Raw genomic sequence first — 21,462 nt, forward strand, 5'->3', positions numbered from 1 at the left:
TATATATATATTAATATTATTTTGTATAAATCAATGATATATTGCATCTTTGTTATATTTATGTTAATTATTAGATGAAATTTTAGAGTTAATGATTTAATTAAAAACTGAAAAATTATGAGGACTCAATGTGATCAACTAAAACAGAGAGACTAAAAACACACATAAATAAAAGTGTGAAGATAAAAAGTGCAATTAAGTTAAAATTAAAATGATTCTTTTCACACCCTTTGTAATTATACATTGGGAGAGATGGAAAGGGAATATGGAGAAGTATAAGGTGGGTGTAAAAATTAAGGAGTAAAAAAGTATGGTTATTTTTTAAAAATTACGCTAGGAGGAGTCAGCCTTTCTTCTTCCTATGCACTTTTGAAGTACCGAGGTGGCCCTTTGCTCTGCTGAAATGTACTATAGCGTTCAACCACGTAACAACAACACACTTCGGGGTTCAGACAAAGGAAAGACCAAACCTTTGAATTTTTAAATATTGGAAACTAGTATCAGTTCCAAATAATGTAGTATTAAAGTATCAATCCAAAAATTGCCGTTTATAATTCTTCCAAATGTTGTTAGTTCGTTTAATATATATTTATCTTTCTCCTTTTGTAAATGCCACTTTATATATACTTTTGAAAGAATCCCAAGTATACACTAAGTTATAAGCAGAAACATATAAAGCCGGCAACTGATTTTTTATATGATATATGACATATAGGTTGGTTCGTTTTGGCTATAAAATGAGCCAATCACCTACCATGAAAATAGTCACTATTCCACATTTATGTTCTTTTGGCATATCATGGGGTTTGCCGAAATTTTATGTTCTTTCACCCTTTTCCTGTTCATTGGGTATACTTTGGCTAATGGATCCACCCCTAAGGTAAGGAGTGTTCTGAGTGGAGTTATTGATCACGTAACTCTTGTTAGACTCCTTTGAACTTGATGCATGCTGTCTACGTGAGCCGCATGCATCTACAGCCTATGAACTATATATCACTGTATTGTTTGTTCTTTTCTGGCCTAGTGTAAACTGCTGATCATTTTGATTTTTCCATCCATGAAGCTACTGTATTATCAACTTTAGTGATGTTTGATTTAACCTATTTTAAAGAAATAATTAGTTCCTGTGAATCTTTCTTTTAAATAATCATTTCAAACATGCACTTAGGTTGCATTTAGATACACAACTTACTTATTGTTTATTCAATAAGATCTCTTTAAACGATCACCTATGCCATAAATTTAACAACAAAATTTGATGGGATAAACTAAAAACAACTTTTTTTGATAAGTTATAGCAATAAACTTATTGAAATAAGACGAAAACAGTTAATAGGAGTCATAAACTGTTCATAACCTATTCCCAACAGGAGCTTAAACTAGAAAAGCTACAGTACTAGCAGTGCTTTATTACCTGCATAGAATGAAAATAACTTCGGTTTTTGCTTGGACGCAGCATTATGTTGTTTACATGGGAGATCATTCATACCCCAATTCAGAATCTGTAATCACAGCAAACCATGAGATACTAGCTTCAGTTACTGGAAGGCATGTCACTCAATTTGAGATAAAATTCCTGGAATTAATCATAACTACTGATGTTCTTTTAAGCTTGATTACTCGTATGAACATTTCAAAACAGATTAACTGATAGCTAACATAATACTCCTTTGTTAATTCTTTACACTTTTCAGCATGAAGGAAGCAAAGGCAGCAGCACTCCACCATTACAGTAAAAGTTTTCAAGGTTTCTCGGCCATGATTACACCAGACCAAGCTAATAAACTTTTAGGTATTATATTCAGCATTATATATCTATCTTTTTCTTTCCACTATATTGGACAAGGAAACATTTTTGAATCAGAGATGGAAGACTGATTCAGCAATTTTTAGATTACATTAGTGTGGTCCCCAATTAAAGAAATCTGAGAATAGATCCTTATGTTTGAATGGGGTGGCTCCACTTTGGAGCTGTATAATGAAAGACCGTATTCTATATGGAATCCATTTACCATTTACTTGTTCAGGCTCTGAATGACTTTTTGAATTATGTTTCAGATTTTAACTCAGTAGTGTCCATTTTTGAGAGCAAATTGAATAGACTCCACACAACACATTCTTGGGATTTTCTTGGATTAGACTCTGCCTACATGGGTAACCATATGGCACTGGATGCAGAATCTGATGTCATTGTTGGTGTCGTTGACTCTGGTAAATACTGTTTTGATACATTCTCTTTTTCCTTTCATTTGGATTGCAATGAGAGGCCTTAATGATGGATTTCAGGGGTCTGGCCGGAATCGGAAAGCTTCACTGATTTTGGATTAGGTCTTGTACCTGAAAAATTCAAGGGAGAGTGTGTTACTGGTCAAAATTTTACACTAGCCAATTGCAACAAGTAAGAGCTCCTTTTGGAATTCTAAATCCATCATAGACTAGTTTTCATGATTGATGAGCATAGTCTATAGATTGAAAAGCAAAAAAATAACTTGAGCTTTCAGGATAGTTGATTTATGATATTGTATCATAGCCTCTAATTATCAAGTAGGCATAGGGGTTTGAATTGGAGATACTAGTAAAAAAAAAAAAACCATTGATTCGGCTTCGTCTAATAGCTTTAGCATTTGAGATGGTTATCGTTTGCCAAACATGTCATCTCACCTAGAATTTGGACTTTTCAGGAAAATTATTGGTGCCAGGTTCTATTTAAAAGGGTTTGAAGCAGAAGTTGGTCCACTAAAAGATGTTGTTAACAGGATTTTCTTCCGGTCAGCTCGAGACAGTGATGGACATGGAACACACACTGCTTCCACAATAGCAGGATCCTTCGTTGCTAATGCCAGCTTGTTCGGCATTGCTAAAGGAACTGCTAGAGGTGGTGCCCCGAGTGCAAGGCTTGCCATCTACAAGGCCTGTTGGTTTGGATTTTGCAGTGATGCTGATATTCTTTCTGCCATGGATGATGCCATTCATGATGGGGTTGACATACTATCTCTTTCCCTTGGCCCTGAACCTCCCCAACCAATTTATTTTGAGAATGCAATCAGTGTAGGAGCATTCCATGCATTCCAAAAGGGAGTTCTTGTTTCTGCTTCTGCTGGAAACTCTGTTTTTCCACGCACTGCATGTAATGTTGCTCCTTGGATCCTCACTGTTGCTGCTAGCACCTTAGACAGAAAATTCAATTCAAATATCTACCTTGGTAACTCAAAAGTTTTAAAGGTGAAGTCTAGAAAACAAACCATTTCATAGTACCTATACAATATCTGTTAGTAACTAAGGCTTTTGTACCTGCAGGGTTATTCTTTGAATCCAGTAAAAATGGAGCGGTCATATGGTTTGATATATGGAAGTGCTGCGGCAGCTTCTGGAGTTCCAGCAATAAATGCAAGGTATCTTCTGCAGTATATGGCTCTGCACAAACTTTATTGCTGTTACATGTTTCAGATTCTACATAACTTTTTGCTTCTTAGTGTATACCCTTTTTACCCTTTCAGCAAAATTAAAATTCTTTCACGTTAGTACTCTATTAGAAATTGAGTTAATATTTGTTGTAAATATGAAAATTTCCTTCTGAAATATAGACAACACTACTCTCCCTATCTACCTTCTCATTCAACCATTAGCCAAAAATTTGTGGATATTTAGAATCATATTGTGTATGGCTCCCAGCAGCAAAATTTAGAAATCTCCATATTTCTTTGAGTTGTTTTGTTTGTGTCATATTCTGCATAAATGTACATCAATTTTTTTTACATGATTCAATTTTTTAATCCAACTTCTTTGATTTCTTTGTTAACAGCTTCTGCAAGAACAGGACTCTAGATCCTACCTTAATCAAGGGTAAAATTGTGATCTGTACAATTGAGCAATTTACCGATGACAGAGAAGGGAAGTCCATAATAGTAAGGCAAGGTGGGGGAGTTGGAATGATACTTATTGATCATAATGCCAAAGATATTGGTTTTCAATTTGTTATCCCAAGCACTCTTATTGGTCAGGATGCTGTAGAAGAGCTTCAAGCATATATGAAGACAGAGAAGTGAGTTTTAAAAGTTTGTTAGAAAATCTCCAATATCAAAGCTAGTCACACTTCTTCATTTCCTAATACTTTTAATGTGTCAGGAATCCCATTGCTAGAATCTACCCAACAATAACAGTCCTAGGTACCAAACCTGCACCTGAAGTAGCAGCTTTTTCTTCCATGGGACCAAATATAATAACACCAGATATTATTAAGGCAAGGTTACACATTAGACTATGTGTAAAAATGCATGCACCAAGATTCCTTTTAGTTAAAATTTTACATTGGCATAAAAGGGTAAAGAGGATATATATAGCATGACAGATGATGCAATACTTAAATATGATATGCTACGGCTGTCTTTGGAAACACAATTTAATTAAGTGCTTATTCAATAAGCTCTTATTATATAAGGGCTTATACCATATATTTGACTATAAAACTTCTTGATATAAGAAGCTAAAAAGAGGTTATGATAATCATCCATATCCTCTTCACGAGTTCTCTTCCAAAATGGACCTAAATAGTGTACTGTTATCCAACTTTGCAGCCTGACATCACAGCACCAGGAGTGAATATTTTGGCAGCATGGTCTCCAGTGGCAACCGAAGCCACGGTCGAAGAACAATCGGTCAACTATAACATAATTTCAGGAACATCAATGTCTTGCCCACACATAACTGCAGTCGCAGCAATTATTAAGTCTCGCCACCCATATTGGGGTCCTGCAGCCATAATGTCGGCAATAATGACAACAGGTAAGTTGTTTATGCTACACAAATTTCTATAAACAACAAAAGTCATGAGAATGGATGCCCGTAATTGTAATCATCCAAAAGTAATGCCTTTGTTCTGATGTTACAGCCACAGTTATGGATAACACACACCACCTCATAGGAAGAGATCCAAATGGAACTCAAACCACACCGTTTGACTATGGATCTGGACATGTTAACCCAGTTGCAGCACTCAATCCTGGATTAATATACGACTTCAATTCCCAAGATGTTGTCAATTTTCTCTGCAGCACTGGAGCAAGCCCAGCACAACTTAAGAACCTCACTGGGGTTCAAACTCAATGTCAGAAATCTCCAACAGCTTCCTACAACTTCAATTATCCATCAATTGGTGTGTCCAACTTGAATGGAAGTTTATCTGTTTATCGCACGGTTACATACTATGGTCAAGAACCAACAGTATATTTAGCAAGTGTTGAAAATCCAACTGGTGTGAATGTCACAGTTACACCAGCAGAACTGAAGTTCTGGAAAACTGGGGAGAAAATAACTTTCAGGATTGATTTCTTGCCTTTCAAGAATAGCAATGGAAACTTCGTGTTTGGTGCCTTGATATGGAACAATGGCAGACAAAGTGTTAAGAGTCCTATTGGTCTCACTGTGCTATCTACTTAACATTGAGTGCTTTATGTCCTGTATCATAATTATTGGGTTTACCCCTTAAGAAAGCATTTATATCACTTTTTTCTCTGCTAAAAAGAAGTTCAAAATATATGGTAATTCTCCATGAGCATGACCGAATCTTTATTTATCACAATACTCACCGATGTTATCTGATTCAATGGCAGAAACATCAATTTCTATTGCCAATGACCATCTGCCTAAATATTCTCTGGATCATGGCAAAAAAATTTCTCTTGCATTGTATGTGTTAAAGTAGTGCTGCTTATTGTGTTGTTTATGTATGGTTTAACGTTGTCAAAGCTAGGGGTGTAAAAGATCTTGCCATTTTATAACCAATATTAAATTGGTTTTAAAAATTTAGAGTTATATTAAATTAATTTTTTATTAATTATATTTGTATGACTAATTTAACGTTTAAATTTACATTCTAAAATCAATTTTATTTATTTTTATTCAAATGTACGAAACTATTACTTTATATCTTATTAAATCTTTGTGTTATATTAGTTTAAAAAATTTTATTGTAACTATATTTTATCACTAATAAATTTTTATTAATTTTAATTCTTAAATTAAAATTAAATATTTAAAATAATTAAAGATATTAGAATATAACAAATGTTTTTAAATTATTTACTACTTTTGTTTTAATATTTATGTTTATTTTTTAATTTTTAAAATATTATAATATAATAATTTTATTATTATTTATATTATTAATTTTTATCTTTATAAGTTTTGATTTAAACTTTCATTATAAATTTTATTTATTAAAAATAATAATAAATATTTTATACACTTCTATAAAATATAATATATTAATAAATATTATTAATTTTTTTTAAAGTATTAATTTAATGTAACATTTTGTACAATAAATTAATTTTGTCTTAAAAACAAAATTCACAAATGTATTAAAAATTAGTTTTATGTTAAAAATTAAATTTAAAATTAGATTTAAAACTAATTCAATATGAAACAAAATTTAAAACTAATTTCAACAAAAATCAAATTTAAAATCAATTTTAAACTAAATTTAAATTTTTAAACTATTTTTGAACTGATTAAAAAAATAAAATAAAATAGTTTAAAATTTAATTTATATAATTAACTTGTATAATGGATATATGATAAATAGTAAAATATATTTAAATATTTATTATTTTAATAAAATAAAAAATAAAAAATATTATTAATAAATTAAAATATACGCAAATATTCTCTTGATATATATTTTTAATTTTTTTAAAGATATAATGGATTAAAGTACTTCTTATATCCATATTTTATTTTTAATAAATATTAATGTTTAATAATATATACATATATATATATATATATATATATGCAAATATAATGTTATATTATTTATTATAAAATTTAAATATTTATATTTTTACTATGTAAAAACGGTTTAAAATTAGTTTTAAACCAAATCTAAATTTTAAAACTAAATTTAAACAATTTTCTAGAAAAATTAAAATTGATTAATTTATAATCCAATCCATATAATTGAATTTTAAATATATCTAGATTGATTTTTTAGAAATTCAATCCATAGAAAACTCCAAGTCAAAGCCTAGTGTTATTTATGTCATAATAATGTTAATCTTTAAATGGTTAAGAACTATCATCTTGGAGAAAAAGATAAGCATATATATATATAACAAACTTTTATAGTTAATTTGAACCTTTCATTTAACTTACACGTAACAGATTTTATTTAACTTACATATAATAGTTAGTGAAGTAATAAATTATAATATGTTAGATGTAAGTTAAATAAAAGATTTAGATCGAATATAAGAGTTTTTAGACCTACACTGTAAAAAAATCATGCCCCTATATACATGAAATGTGACAAAAAAAAACAATCCCTTTTAACTTGCAGTTGTATTCTAAAAATGCATATTTGCAAAAAAGATTAAAAAATAAGAAAAAAAATACTTATATGCAATAATATATATGATATCATTTTTTTATATTTATATAATGGTATTATAAGAAAATATATAAAGAATTTAAATAGAATACACAGTATTTACACTAGCATTTAATAACACAAATTATTAATTTTTATAACAGGTAATTTAAAAGTTAATATTTATTTTACACTTTAATAAATTGATAATGTAAAAAATTTTATTTACTTACATTGAATCAAAATTAAACTCACATAAATTACTCTTTAATATTTTACAACCACGTGAGCTAAAGCATAACAACCTGCTCCAATAGTTAATGTATAAACTGAATTTAAAATTACTATCTAACCGCCTCTTTCTATATATACAATATATAGATTTAATAGGATGATTCCCAAAAACATCAACAACCACTATTTTTCTGTTAGGCTTTGTTTGAAAGTTTGGAGGGAGAGAAATGAGAAAGATTTGAAGAGAGAATGAGAGAAAGGAAAGGGAGAAGGAAGGAAATTAAACTCCTCCCTTGTTTAGATGTTTAATACTGAGAAGAGAGGGTGATATGGGGTTTAATTATATAAATAATTTTAAAATTAATATTTTTATTTTTTTTAAAAAAATTATCACTTGAAAAATTAACATTTTTTTAAAAAAGTTAAAAAAATTCTATTTATGAAATAATATGAAAAAGTGGGAGAGAGAAACTCCAAAAATAGGAAAACTTAAAAAATAAACTTTTAGAGGGTTTAGAAAAACTTCCAAAACTTTTCTCTCTTAATTAAGTAACTCCCAAACAAAATTAAACTCCTTCTAATCCTTTCCCTCCCCTCTTAAACCTAACTCTCAAACAAAGCCTTAGATATTTGTATCTAATTTATTAGTAAATTATTTAATTTTCTTATATGTAACCTATTTGCTTGAATTAAGAATATTAGTTCACACATCTCATTAACTCTATATTTAAATGCAATTGTTGCTTTCAAAATTTTAGTAAGATTTCATTCTATCGAATCAACCATGGTTTTGCCAAGAGATTTCTTAACTACTGTGTGACTTTTGTTAATGGATACCACTGCCAATAGATTAATAGGTTAGTGACTTGGTTTAGAAGCAAAGAAACAAAGATAAAAGAAAGAATAACAAAAGAGAATGAGAAATGGGAAAGTTTGAATATGTTTCTATTTTATTTACTCACATGTTTATTGTTCACATTTGTGGTCAACACTTTTCATATATAGTTTTTATTTTTTAATTAATGTTGTGTCTCATTCTGCTAAACTATTTCCTTTTGCTCATGAGGATATCTTCACATAGAAGGTTAGGGGACATAACACATCACATAGAACTGGTAGAAGCCCAAGTTACAACTTACAAGTAAGTCACCATTCACAATCACATGTACATCCATTTTTTTTATATGGTTTTTTTAATCCATCAAATTTTTTTTCGACCAACCCTTTAATTAACGAGACTCTCTTTACTCCCGTTTTATTTTAAAATTCTTTCCTTTAATTTCTTCATGTTTTAATTATTAGTTTCTTTTGAGATTTGACCGTCAAAGAGGGAGTTAACTCCTCCATCTTTGCCAACACTCATGATTTTGTAGGGTTTTCGCTTATTGTCTCCTAAAGCTTGGTGCTTTGTCTTTTTCACTTTTATTTTAATTTTTAAGAAAATAGAAAAAAAATCTCTCTTTTTTTTTCTTTCAGGGCTGATCTCAATTTATTTATTTTTTCTATGAAGATTATTGCTTGATTTTCACGTGCCAAACTTCACTGAATTTTGCTGACTCTGGTTTTGACAATGTCTGTTTTTTCGGGGGAGAAGGGTGTTTTAGGAACCGCAATTTGCATGGCATTTCGTAGGTTTTGAATTGAATTGGGGAAGGTCTTAGTTCCCCCCACTCCCCTATTGGGTGAGAAATGAGAAAAGGTATTGAATTTGCTGCAATTTATCAGAGTGAAAGGTAGAAGAAGAAGAAGAAGAAACTATTTTGGGGTGCAAAAGAAGAGATTTTTGGAAGATGATTGCTGAGAAACCTAGCTGGGTTAGGCATGAGGGCAAGCAAATTTTCTCCATTGATGTTCAACCTGGTGGGCTCCGGTTTGCTACTGGTGGTTGTGACCACAAGGTATGCCTTTCTTTTTCCTCTCATCTTAGCGGTTTGTTTGAGAGTCTCAATTTAATGATGAATTTGAATTTTGGGTCTGTCATGATTTGTTAGTGTCTAATGACATGGTACACCATTGTTGTGTTTGTTTAATGTGTTTTGGGATGAATAGAATGTTTTCGTGCCATTTTGTTTTGTATTGTTGCTAAACTCATTGGAAAAGGAGTGTTGCTCTGATGTTTGTTGCTTTATTAGTTAGGTGCTAGAAGACTGAGGCTGAGAGCCATAGTAATGATTTTAAAGTAATCAATTTCTTAGCTCTGCTTCATGCAGGTTCGAATATGGAATATGAACACTGTTTGCGGGGAAATGGCTAATGATGAGTCTTCTCAGAGGCTTCTTGCAACCCTGCGCGATCATTTTGGCTCTGTTAACTGTGTTAGGTGGGCTAAACATGGGAGGTATGTTGCATCAGGGTCGGATGATCAGGTGATATTGATTCATGAGAGAAAACCTGGTTCAGGAACCACAGAATTTGGCAGTGGAGAGCCACCAGATATTGAAAACTGGAAAGTTGCAATGACTTTGAGAGGGCACACCGCAGATGTGGTAATGCACTTGCTTTGGCTTTTTCAACCCCTGGTCTTTTTCGACAGTCATTCATGTTCCAGCCAATTAACTCCCATTTGCACTTCGAATGTAAATGAACCAGATGTGCCATCTGAGTGGTCCTATATAGATTTTATTTTATGATCATCCTGTGTATCAAAATACTTTTCTCATTTTTAATGAGAGCTTCATTAACTTGGGATTAGTTTGTCCATGCATAAAGTAGGTGGATCTTAATTGGTCTCCTGATGACTCTGCATTGGCTAGTGGGAGTTTGGACAACACTATCCATATATGGAATACGAGTAATGGTGTCTGCACTGCAGTTCTAAGGGGCCACGCTAGTTTGGTTAAGGGGGTTGCATGGGATCCTATTGGATCTTTTATAGCAAGTCAATCTGATGATAAAACTGTCATTATTTGGAAAACTAGTGATTGGAGTCTCGCTCATAGGACAGATGGTCACTGGGATAAATCAGTAAGTTTATTATTTTGAAATTTATTGACCCAATAAAACTTTCTATTTATTTTCTAATTGAACTGTATCTGTGCTCTTTTCAGCTTGGATCTACCTTTTTCAGGCGACTTGGATGGTCTCCCTGCGGTCATTTTATCACCACTACCCATGGTTTCCAGAAGCCAAGGCATTCTGCCCCAGTACTTGAGAGAGGGGAATGGTCTGCGACATTTGACTTCTTAGGACACAATGCTCCAGTTATTGTGGTGAAGTTTAACCATTCAATGTTTAGAAGGGATTTCTCAAATGCTCAGGAAGTGAAGTCTGTGCCTGTTGGGTGGGTCAATGGTGCTTCCAAGACAGGAAGCAAAGAGCCACAGCCATACAATGTTATTGCCATTGGAAGTCAGGATCGAACTATTACTGTATGGACTACTGCAAGTCCCCGTCCTCTTTTTGTAGCCAAGCATTTCTTTACTCTGAGTGTTGTAGATTTATCTTGGTATGCTCTTTGTCTATGGCATTATATATGTAGTTTAAATGTTGTTTATTCTTTCAATTAGATTCACTGTTTTATTCCTTTGAATGACTTTGCTTTATTATTATTATTATTATTATTATTATTATTATTTTGAAACAGGAGCCCTGATGGATATTCACTTTTTGCCTGTTCCTTGGATGGAACTGTTGCTACATTTCATTTTGAGGTGAAAGAACTTGGTCAGAGACTTAGTGATGCTGAGCTAGATGAGTTGAAAAGAAATCGCTATGGCAACGTGAGGGGCCATCAAGCCAACTTAGCAGAGAGTCCAGCACAGTTGTTGCTAGAAGCAGCTTCTGCCAAGCAAGCACCTAGCAAAAAAGTTGATTCTGATGTCCAGGAAAACCAGACAATGGCAAAAGGTTATGTTGATGTGCACATTATTTCAAACAATACTCATCCTCTGGTTGATCATATTCAGAAGAATGGAGGTCTGGTTGATGATGCATTAAACAAAGTTACCACCTCTGTTCGGATTTCTAGACCTGTCAAACAAAGAGAATATAGACGACCTGATGGCAGAAAAAGAATTATTCCAGAAGCTGTTGGAGTGCCTGTTCAGAAGGAAGACATCTCTTGTGCGGTTCAGTCCCAAGGTCTTGATTTCCCTCTCATGTCTTCTGATCACAGAAAGGATACCAATGGGGTTGCATGTAATTATGATAACACAAGAGCAAATACATTGGGTGGTGCACTTGGAAGAAATTCAGATTTAAAAGAACGTTCTGGGGTTACTGCTAGGGTGACAATTTCTGAGAACCTTGTGATTGAGAAGGTTCCAGCTTCTTCTGGCAGAGATGGAAATGTCAACGTTGAGCAGTTGGGAAATTCAATGACTACTTGTTCCTTGTCTGCTTCTTGTGCTACTCTTTCCCTTAGGGTATTTGACAAGAGAGGCAGTGAGGATACTTCACCTATTTGTTTGGAAGCACGTCCAAGAGAACATGCTGTGAATGACATTATACGGGTGGGAACAACATCCATGATGAGAGAAACAGAAATTTCTTGCACACGGGGATCTCAAATGCTTTGGTCTGATAGGATAGCTGGGAAAGTCACTGCTTTAGCTGGAAATCCAAATTTTTGGGCAGTTGGGTGTGAAGATGGATGCCTGCAGGTAATACTGTTCCTCTATATTTATTAAATGCATTATGTGATTGTGTTCTAAACTTGTATTATTACTTGTGGCAGTTGTACCTTACATCCTTTATAAACTAAATTTCCTTCATATTATTGTGACAAAAACTTTTAGATACTGAATCATCTGTCTCTGATATCATTCTTTTCATTTCTCTTTGTTTTTTCAAGCAAAACTGTTCAGAACATATAAAAGAATAAAATATTCAAAATAGTATAAATTTTGCAGAATTTCTTCATCGCTTACTTTATTATTTTAAAATCATCTTTCCCATGCATTTCATTGCATGTTTTATGCCTTTTTATTATCTTGGTCGCATCTCTTTTTGCAGCTAGAAAGTTTTTATGAACTACCTTTGCAAGTTACATTGTTGCATGTTTGAAAATTATTTGAAAATAATAGCTTTGTCATTTGATGTCCAATTTAGATAATTTTGTTTTAATCTTAGAAAGAGTCCCCTTCCTTGCACCCATCAACTCTGTACAAGTTGTTAATATGTGCATTCCCTCTGCATATGCTGCAGGCAGAAGCTCACAGACTCTAAAACTGATCCTGTAAATATGACAAATAGACTATTCTATATCAATTGGTATCTAAGTAGATGAAACTGGAACCACTGCATGAAAGCAACTATCTGTTCTAATAGGAAGCTGGCAATATTAATTTCAGTTGTTCTGTGCCTTTTCTCCTGTTATCTTTTGGTATTTAGAAAAATAATTGGAAGTTTCAATGCAGAGATGTGCCTTGGTACTCCAAAGTGACAAGTGATTAATGTGTATATGTTGTGTGATGTGGTTTAAACCTTTTTTCACATGTAAAACTACGCTATAACATGTATTATGTAGTTGAATGCATGGGCAAGATTTAGAGCGTACACTTTGTAATCTATATTTTCTGTGTTTTGTTTGCTTCTGAGAAGATTTACACAAAATATGGGAGACGAGCAATGCCAACCATGATGATGGGATCTGCAGCAACATTTGTGGACTGTGATGAGTGCTGGAAATTATTGATGGTAACAAGAAATGGATCTCTTTATTTATGGGATTTATTCAACCGAACCTGTCTCCTTCATGACTCGTTGGCTTCTCTTGTCACTTCAAGCTCTAACTCATCTGCTAAAGATGCTGGTACAATATATTGCAACCTAAGTTTGATATAGGAGATGCTTGGTTTTTACTATTATCTCAGAGCCTATCATCTTCCTGATAAAAGGACAACTAGTCTTGTTAATCTCACAATTTTTCATATGCTCTAGCTTATCCTTCTATCATTTTCCTCCCTTTTCAGACACTATTAAAGTTATATCTGCTAAGCTATCAAAATCTGGTGCTCCTCTTGTTGTTTTGGCCACTCGCCATGCTTTCCTATTCGACATGAGTCTCAAGTGTTGGCTAAGGGTGGCAGATGACTGCTTCCCTGCATCAAATTTTGCCAGCTCTTGGAGTTTAGGCTCAATTCAAAGTGGTGAACTGGCTGCTTTGCAGGTTGATGTTAGAAAATATTTAGCTCGGACGCCAGGTTGGAGTAGGTATGTGTTTGTTGTCACCTAGTTTTGTTACATCCTTTCTTTAGTTTTGGTCCTTGATTTGAAGATGCTATTCAATATTATATAAAAATTTTCAAACCTTACTTTGAATGGAAAAAGATGTTTATTGCCTTAGTTTTCATACAATATATAAAGCTAGGTACAAAGAATATTATGCTGAAATCTAAGCTAAATTACAGGGATTCCTAGACTATTATAATGTGATTCTAATCTATACTATTCATGGCTGATTTTATCTTATTTATAGTAATACAACAAAATAATAACAGCTGTACACAGTAATACAAAAGAATAATAATAGCTGTTCATAAATATAATCTATATAAGGCAACATCTCCTTCAAATTGATGCTGGTTTATCGAGAAGCATCAATTTGCCCACAAGAAATTGATGGTGTTGTTGAGTATGAGACTTGGTGAACATATCAGCAACTTGCAAAGTGGTTGGAACATGTGGGAGAGAAATGAGATGTAATGATAGTCTATTTCAATACGTTTCGTACGCTCATGGTAGACCGGGTTGGTAGCAATTTGAATTGCACTTGTGTTATCTGCATGAAGAGATGTGGGGTTAGATTGTGAAAAGCCAAGTTCAGGCAACAATCCCCAAAGCCAAGTGATTTCAGAACATGCAGTAGACATGGCACGATATTCGGATTTAGTGGAGGATTTGGAGACACGATCTTGCTTCTTACTTTTCCATGATATCAGGGAATCCTCAAGAAACATGCACCAACTAGTGACAGATCTATGAGTATTAGAATAGGGCACCCAATCTGCATCACTATATGCAGCGAGTGGGATAGAAGAACTAACAGAAAAAAATAAACCACGAAAAGCAGTACCTTGAGGTATCTAATGCAGCCATGTGAAGATGTCGAGGAGAGTGTACAAATTGACTAACTTGCTGGAGAGCAAGAGAGATCAGGTTGTGTAATGGTTAAGTAATTGAGACTTCTTACCAATTGTAGATATAGCAGAGGGTTAGAAAGTTGCTCGCCCTCATCAACATGATACTTAACATTCACCTCAAGAAGAGTATCAACAGAGGAAGATTCTTGAAGACTAGCTAATTTAATTAATTCCTATGTGTACTTGCATGATGTCATATGATTGGATGTAGCAACATCAAGAAGCCAAGACTTAGTGTGTGGAAGACTTTTACCTTGAATCCCTAGGGCCGAAAAAGCTGAGATAATCATCTGTTGCACTATTTCAGGCGTAAGAGCAGCAATATGAGGAGAAACATGTTTAGGTGTGGCCACATTTTCATGCTAACTAGTAGAGGAAGGGACAACATTGACTTGACAGGCAATGGGTTGAAGTCTTGGCAGGCGAATGGTGTAACACCTTAATTTAATTTTTAAAATAATAAATTTCATAAAATGGGAATAATTAAAATTTCATTTAAATAGAATTTTTCAATATAAAGTTTCATCAAAGTTTTTCAAATAATAAGGGATTACAAGTTAACTGCTACAGGACCAATTCAATTACATGTAATTTCAAAATAAAATTAAGCCCTATAGCAGTTTCATTCATCCTTTCACTAAACCCGATGCTAATCGTCTTGGTCACCTGAAAAATAAATGTAAGGGTGAATACTCTATACTATCCGATACTCACAAAACATGGAGACTCACCTTCCACACCCACATGTATTCTAACATATTCTACTCAAGTATAGGCAATCACAGACAATACTTTCAAGCATTTTATTTCAGTTCACAACCAATGTACTTACGGCACTAAAACATTTACACACGTGCTCTCACTGCACGTAGCTACGCTCACTGCGGCACTGTGATCACAGTTTTACACCATGGATAGTCATCGGTTACTTCCACCTCACGGATACCACGTGGGTGGTCATGAGTCGCTCGGCAAAGATGTTGATCAGAGGTCTAGTTAGGAGGAGAGTGTGTGGCCTGTGGTGTACCCATGCTCATTGTTGGTGTTACCATCACTCTCTCTTCTCCAAAGTATTTCTACCGTCCCCATCTTTCACATCTCCAGTATATCGCTGAACTATTCATAGTATAATTACAACTGCATTTAACATGTTTCATTCACACACATTCCAATTACATACAATATTCATATTCGCACACGGTACACATTCATTCATGGTACACGGCACAGATGCCTACATTTATTCGCGTTACATTTAACGCACAACTATTCTATACACACATTTCAACATAATTCACATTCATCAATTTATTCCATCATACACACTATACTCTATTCAATCTTTTTACCACAATCTCATCTCAATCAATTTTACCAAACACACATTTCAAACCATCCACATGGCTTTGCATAGCAATATACATTACATTTAAACATAATGAGATAAAGTAGAGTCTTCCTTTACTTCAAATTGAAGACTCACGCACAAATCAACGATGAAAAAGACTCCCTACACGAACTTCGTCCTAAATATACGGAAGAATCCCATGAAAACCAAAGGAAACCAAGAAAATAGATAATGAGGGTGAGAAACTAAAACCCTAACCATTAAAACTTACCTTCAAGCGTTCCCAACACGATTTCAATCTTCAATCCAGTTCCGAAACGGTTTTGAAGACAATTTAATCAGTGAAATAGGGTTTTGGATCGAGAGAATCGAAGAGATTTTGAAGAGAAGAATGAGAAATGAATTTTTCAAACTCTAACCCCTTCAAATATCCATCTATTTGCGACACTCACTACAGCAAAACACTCTCGCTGCAACGACACCCCTTGTCGCTCCAGCAAAAATCTCAGAGAAAACTGCATTCTGATTTCTGTAAAATCTTGCTACAGCGAGACTGCATCCAGAAATGCACTTCTTATTGTCTCTTTTTCGCTGCAGCGAGACATCTTTCGCTACAGTAAGAAGGCGACAGTTTCATACCTTCCTCCCAGGACCTTCTCGTTACAGCGAGAACACCCTGCACCAGACACTTAGTCAAATTTTTAGTTTAATTCCAAGCACAATCAAACATTCTTAGAGAGCGTGCGCGCATACACAAACACACACACACACACACACATATATATATATATATATATATATATATATATATATATATATATATATATATATTCTTATACTCACATATTTATCTATATGCATTCATACACATCATCATTCAAAATTCATCACACACTCAAGTGTACATTCCAATGTTCATTCACACACATATCCATATACATATTTAAATAATCAATGTTACAAAATTCGGAGCATTACAAATGGAGCACTCTTTGATAATATGACCTGACTTTTTGCAGTAATTGTAGAATTTTTTTATACAATTTGCAGCAATATGGCCATAGTTCTTACAATTGAAGCATTGAACCTTACTTATATCCCTATTGTTGCCTCTTCCTTGCGCTACAAAAGTCACTTAGGAAGCAGTCAAAGTGTCTTGTTCAAGAGTGATTTGGCTGAAAAGACGTTGCTCTTCACGAAGCAATTAAGCAAAACAGGTATCCAAGGATGGAGTAAGATCACGACTCATCAGATTAGAACACGTGTTTTCAAATTTTGAATGCAATTTCATTAAAAACTAATCACACTAGCTGGTCGTATGAACTTCCAACACAGCAGGAAGATACTTTGTAGAAACCGAAGCACACACAATATCAGAAAAGTCAGCCTAAAGATTTTGAAAACCAGCGTAATATTATTGAATAGACAAGTTGCGCAAAGTATAGTTACCAATCTCACACTCCAATTGAAATCTTTTGGCTGAATTAGTTTGATGGTAAACATTCTTCAAATACTACTACTAAGTTGGCAGTTTTATGGGAGCATAGATGAAGAACAATTTGTTTATCATAAGACGCAGTGATCCAAGACATCACTTTAGCATCTTTGACACACCATTGAGCCAGTTGTATAGGGTCCCGAGGGGCTAGTGCAGTGCCATTTATATAACCCCATAATTACTTTCCAATAACAAACAACCTGAATTGAAATTCCCATAGGGAATAATTCTTTTTAGTAAATTTGATACAAAAACTCAGAAGTGAAACTAGTCATGATGGGAAAGAAACAAGAACAGACTAAGGAGAGAAAAAAAAAAATTCTAATGCAGCCTCAAAGGTGCAGAACAGGGAAAAAATTTCCTGCACTCGAATATCAAAGAAAAAAAATGGAAACCTAGAATGTAGGCTGTGATACTATATCAAAACTTACTTTGAGTGACTAAAGATGTTTATTGCTTGAGTTTTCATTCGATATATAAAGCTAGGTACAGAGAATATTATGTTGAATCTAGGAAGATTCCTAGTATATAAGGTAATTCTAATCTATATTATTAATGGCTAATTCTATCCTATTTATGGTAATACAATAGAATAATAACAATTGTACACAATAATACAAAAGAATAATGATAGCTGTTCATAAATATAATCTATATAAGGCAACAAAATTTATTTAAAAGGGTATAGAAGGTGAGGAGGATAGTGATCGTGCAAGAATGAAAAGGATAGTAAAATACATATTAAAATAATATGGTTATTTCCAAACACAAACGAGTCTGAAAATAGATACAATTATTGTTTTTTGGACTCATATTTTGGTTTAGGAGGAAGACAGAATGTGCTTGTTCTCTAAAGCCCTCATCTCACATTGTGTAATTTTGTTCTTCCTGCTGCCCCTTTTATTGGCAGTATTCTGATGTTTAAAGGAACACTTTTCTGAACAAGAATATTTTGATAATAGAGTGACTGATGATGGAGTGCAGACACGTGGTCACTTGGAGGTTCAGTTGGCCTCTTCTTTGGCTTTGGAATCTCCTAACGAATATCGCCAATGCCTATTGTCCTATGTACGCTTTCTTGCAAGGTATTATTCTATTCTATTGTTTTAATATATATTCTCCGGATGCAACTCAGGCACTTCTCATTCTTGCATGAAGCATGCATGCTGTACGTCCCATTATAGATGCTTCTAAAAAAGTGACATGGTAACCTCTTGGACAGATGGAGCTTTGCTCCTTGTCATTAGTCTTCGGGAATTTATTTATCAAGAAAGGTGTCAAACATACATTTAATCAGAGCATGTGATTTGATTAGCCACTTATAAATATCAATTTTTATAAGTTTTTAATTATTCAATCATGTTCTTGGGTCTGAATGATTTTTGTACTAGTGGCAGACTAAACAGAGATTATAAAATGATTGCAGAGAACCAGATGAATCTAGACTACGAGAAGTCTGTGAGAGTTTCCTTGGACCTCCACCAGGGATGGCTGAAGAAGCATCTTCAGATTCAAAGAGCTTAGCATGGGATCCTTTTGTGCTTGTAAGACATTTTAATCAATATACATAATGTATTTATATTGTGTGATTATTATCACGTGCTAAAACCAAGTCAAACTAATAATGGTGGAATGGCACACCATTAGATTTGAAACTTTCTGATATATAAACAGATCATTACTGAAATTTATTATGATTGGAGAGCTCAACAGATGAAAATTGCTCTTGGACTTTGTTCACTGTGATGGAAGGGAAAAGGATGGGAAGGGAATAACACACCCTTGTCTGGGAATTCATTCATAATTTATGGAAGGGAAGGGAAGAATGAGGGAGACCATTCTCCCTCAAACTCTCACTTATTGCTCTCATCCAAACTGAGGGTTGATGAGGAGGGAAAAAGCTTCTCTAAAGTGAGAAAGTAAGGCGTATCCAGCCTTAATTTTATCCAAAATGCATTGTGATTTTAACCATTAAAGAGGGAGGTTTCTTCAATGTGGAGGAATAGCTTTGTATTTATTGAAAAAACTTGTCAAATACTATTTATGCTGTAATTTCTATTGATCGACAGTACTGCCGTGAATGTCAAAACACATGATGAGCTCTTCATCTGAAGTTCTCTTTTGGATCTTTGCAGGGAATGAGGAAACACAAACTCCTCGTTGAAGATATTCTTCCATCCATGGCATCAAACAGGGAAGTCCAGAGATTGCTTAATGAATTCATGGATCTGGTATCTGAATTCGGACGTTAATCAAGACCAAAGAAATCTAGTATTACTCAAGACATCTTCACTTGCAACTAGAGCCGGTATAAAGGGTCAGCTCGATGGACTAGGCCGAAAAAACTCGTTAAATGGACGGGTTTGGACTCTAAAAAACAAGGTTCAAAATTACTTAGGGCTATTATGGCCTAATCCAGATAAGTCTGATGCTCGGTAGGACTTTAACTTGGCTAGTCCATGCGGGCTCAGGCAGTGTGCATGTACACATATTTATTTATTTATTTTTGTGGACTTATTATGTATATAGACTTTTTGTCTTTGAAATATTTTTTAATTGTGAAATTATTTATATTTTTGTAGATTTATTATGTGTATAGAAGTAAAAAAAATAATTACAAAAACAACAAAAAAAGAACTAGTGACATGTTATAATTTAAAAAAAAAAAACTAAAAAAATGTCTAATACAAAAACTAGAAAAAAAAGAGAGTATCCTAGTAGGTTGTTACAAAAATAACTTAAAATGACCTTTTATAAAAATGGAAAATAGTAAAACATAAAAATAAAAATATCAGTTTGTCGTTACAAAAGTAATAAAAAAAATGGTCTGTTATAAAAACAAATAAATAAATAAATTATTTGAGCTATTAGGTCAGCTCGTATAAGCTTATAATCTGCGTAGAGTTGGGCTTAGACAGTAAAAATATAAATTTATTTTTACTTTGAGTTAAATAAGCCTAATCTCGAGTTGAGCTGGGCTAAACTGTTTATTTTAACAGTTCTACCAGTAACTAATCAAATAGAGAGTAGTTTACTCCAATAGAAATAATAGACACTGTTCCATTAAAATTAGATCAAAGGCATCTGGAGGATGTAGTCATAGATAGCAAGGACAATACCCTGATGACAAAAGATCAAACAAATTTCACTCCTACACTTGCAAATGAAGTAATGGCACATGCCCTTGTGTGTGATCAAGCTAACCAATGTACCCAAGCAAAGGGAGGTATCTTAATATAGGTAGTGTTCTACCTAAGAGAGTATCAACTTGGAACATTGTTAAAGTGGCAGAGGTGAAATCAATTCATTTTCACAAATGCATAAAAAATTCCACCAATACGTCCAACAGGAAGCAATGATAAGCTTTCTATTGATGATTAATTGTCTAGCTGTACAGTTTAGTTATCTAAACCTGATTTCTCTAACGTGGTAGTACACTTCTTCTAACTGTGTGCTTGGAAATATGTTGAAAAACCTATACTGCAGAATTACAACTAATAGTATTGAAGTAAATATGGATTGATGGACATTTAAATGTAAATTTAAACACATTAAGATAGCAAGAGTTGCTTTGTAGTTTCTCTTATCAACCTAGAGCTTGCTTGTTGAAATCATTTGATGGGAAATTAGAGCTGATTATTTAAGAGCTTGATGTTGTAAATTCAAAATTTCCTTTGTAGTTTTGTCTAACAGCTACGGAAAATCCATATCTGAATAAGATGTGACTGCTGATGGTTATGTTTATTAGCTGTTTGATTTTAAGATTGTGCTTATGGGGGTAGCACTAAGGAAAAACATGCTTTAAAATGATGTATTCTTGTTGGATGTAAATTCCTTTATTTGAGTCCAATTTTTTTTTTAAAAATCTTTTTGGGGTAATTTTGGTCCAGTGTTTTGTTTTTGGTCGATAGTTTAAATTCACAATTATGACGTA

At 33.5% G+C, this 21,462-nt stretch overlaps 2 protein-coding genes across 4 annotated transcripts; both read left to right on the top strand.

Moving 5' to 3' along the window:
- The first annotated feature begins 799 nt into the window (after window positions 1-799).
- Window positions 800-5,436, top strand: LOC113860227 (subtilisin-like protease SBT5.3). The gene is made up of 11 exons (XM_027492923.1): window positions 800-880; window positions 1,457-1,548; window positions 1,695-1,792; window positions 2,059-2,211; window positions 2,287-2,398; window positions 2,682-3,222; window positions 3,298-3,392; window positions 3,803-4,042; window positions 4,126-4,240; window positions 4,575-4,782; window positions 4,889-5,436. The coding sequence occupies exons 1-11, from the start codon at window positions 800-802 to the stop codon at window positions 5,434-5,436; spliced, it is 2,283 nt and encodes a 760-aa protein (XP_027348724.1).
- Window positions 5,437-8,725: 3,289 nt separating this feature from the next.
- LOC113857945 (protein HIRA-like) lies at window positions 8,726-20,146 on the top strand. Of its 3 annotated transcripts, XR_003503319.1 has the most exons (11): window positions 8,726-8,741; window positions 9,326-9,498; window positions 9,811-10,086; window positions 10,313-10,564; window positions 10,648-11,045; window positions 11,184-12,201; window positions 13,142-13,352; window positions 13,513-13,753; window positions 18,439-18,613; window positions 18,955-19,072; window positions 19,664-20,110. XR_003503319.1 is itself a non-coding variant. In XM_027490286.1 (10 exons), exons 1-10 carry the CDS (start codon window positions 9,391-9,393, stop codon window positions 19,778-19,780), a joined length of 2,862 nt encoding a protein of 953 aa, XP_027346087.1. In that variant the 5' UTR covers window positions 8,768-9,390; the 3' UTR covers window positions 19,781-20,146. The 3 variants fall into 3 exon arrangements, 2 of the variants coding, with proteins under 2 accessions (XP_027346087.1, XP_027346085.1); XM_027490286.1 differs by lacking the exon at window positions 8,726-8,741 and having other exon boundaries at window positions 8,768-9,498; window positions 18,491-18,613; window positions 19,664-20,146; XM_027490284.1 differs by lacking the exon at window positions 8,726-8,741 and having other exon boundaries at window positions 9,219-9,498; window positions 13,142-13,373; window positions 13,414-13,753; window positions 18,491-18,613; window positions 19,664-19,822.
- Window positions 20,147-21,462: the final 1,316 nt, after the last annotated feature.

This window comes from Abrus precatorius, unplaced genomic scaffold, assembly GCF_003935025.1.
Source record: "Abrus precatorius isolate BTA unplaced genomic scaffold, Abrus_2018 Scaffold2, whole genome shotgun sequence".
In the NCBI taxonomy this organism is placed as follows: Eukaryota; Viridiplantae; Streptophyta; class Magnoliopsida; order Fabales; family Fabaceae; genus Abrus; species Abrus precatorius.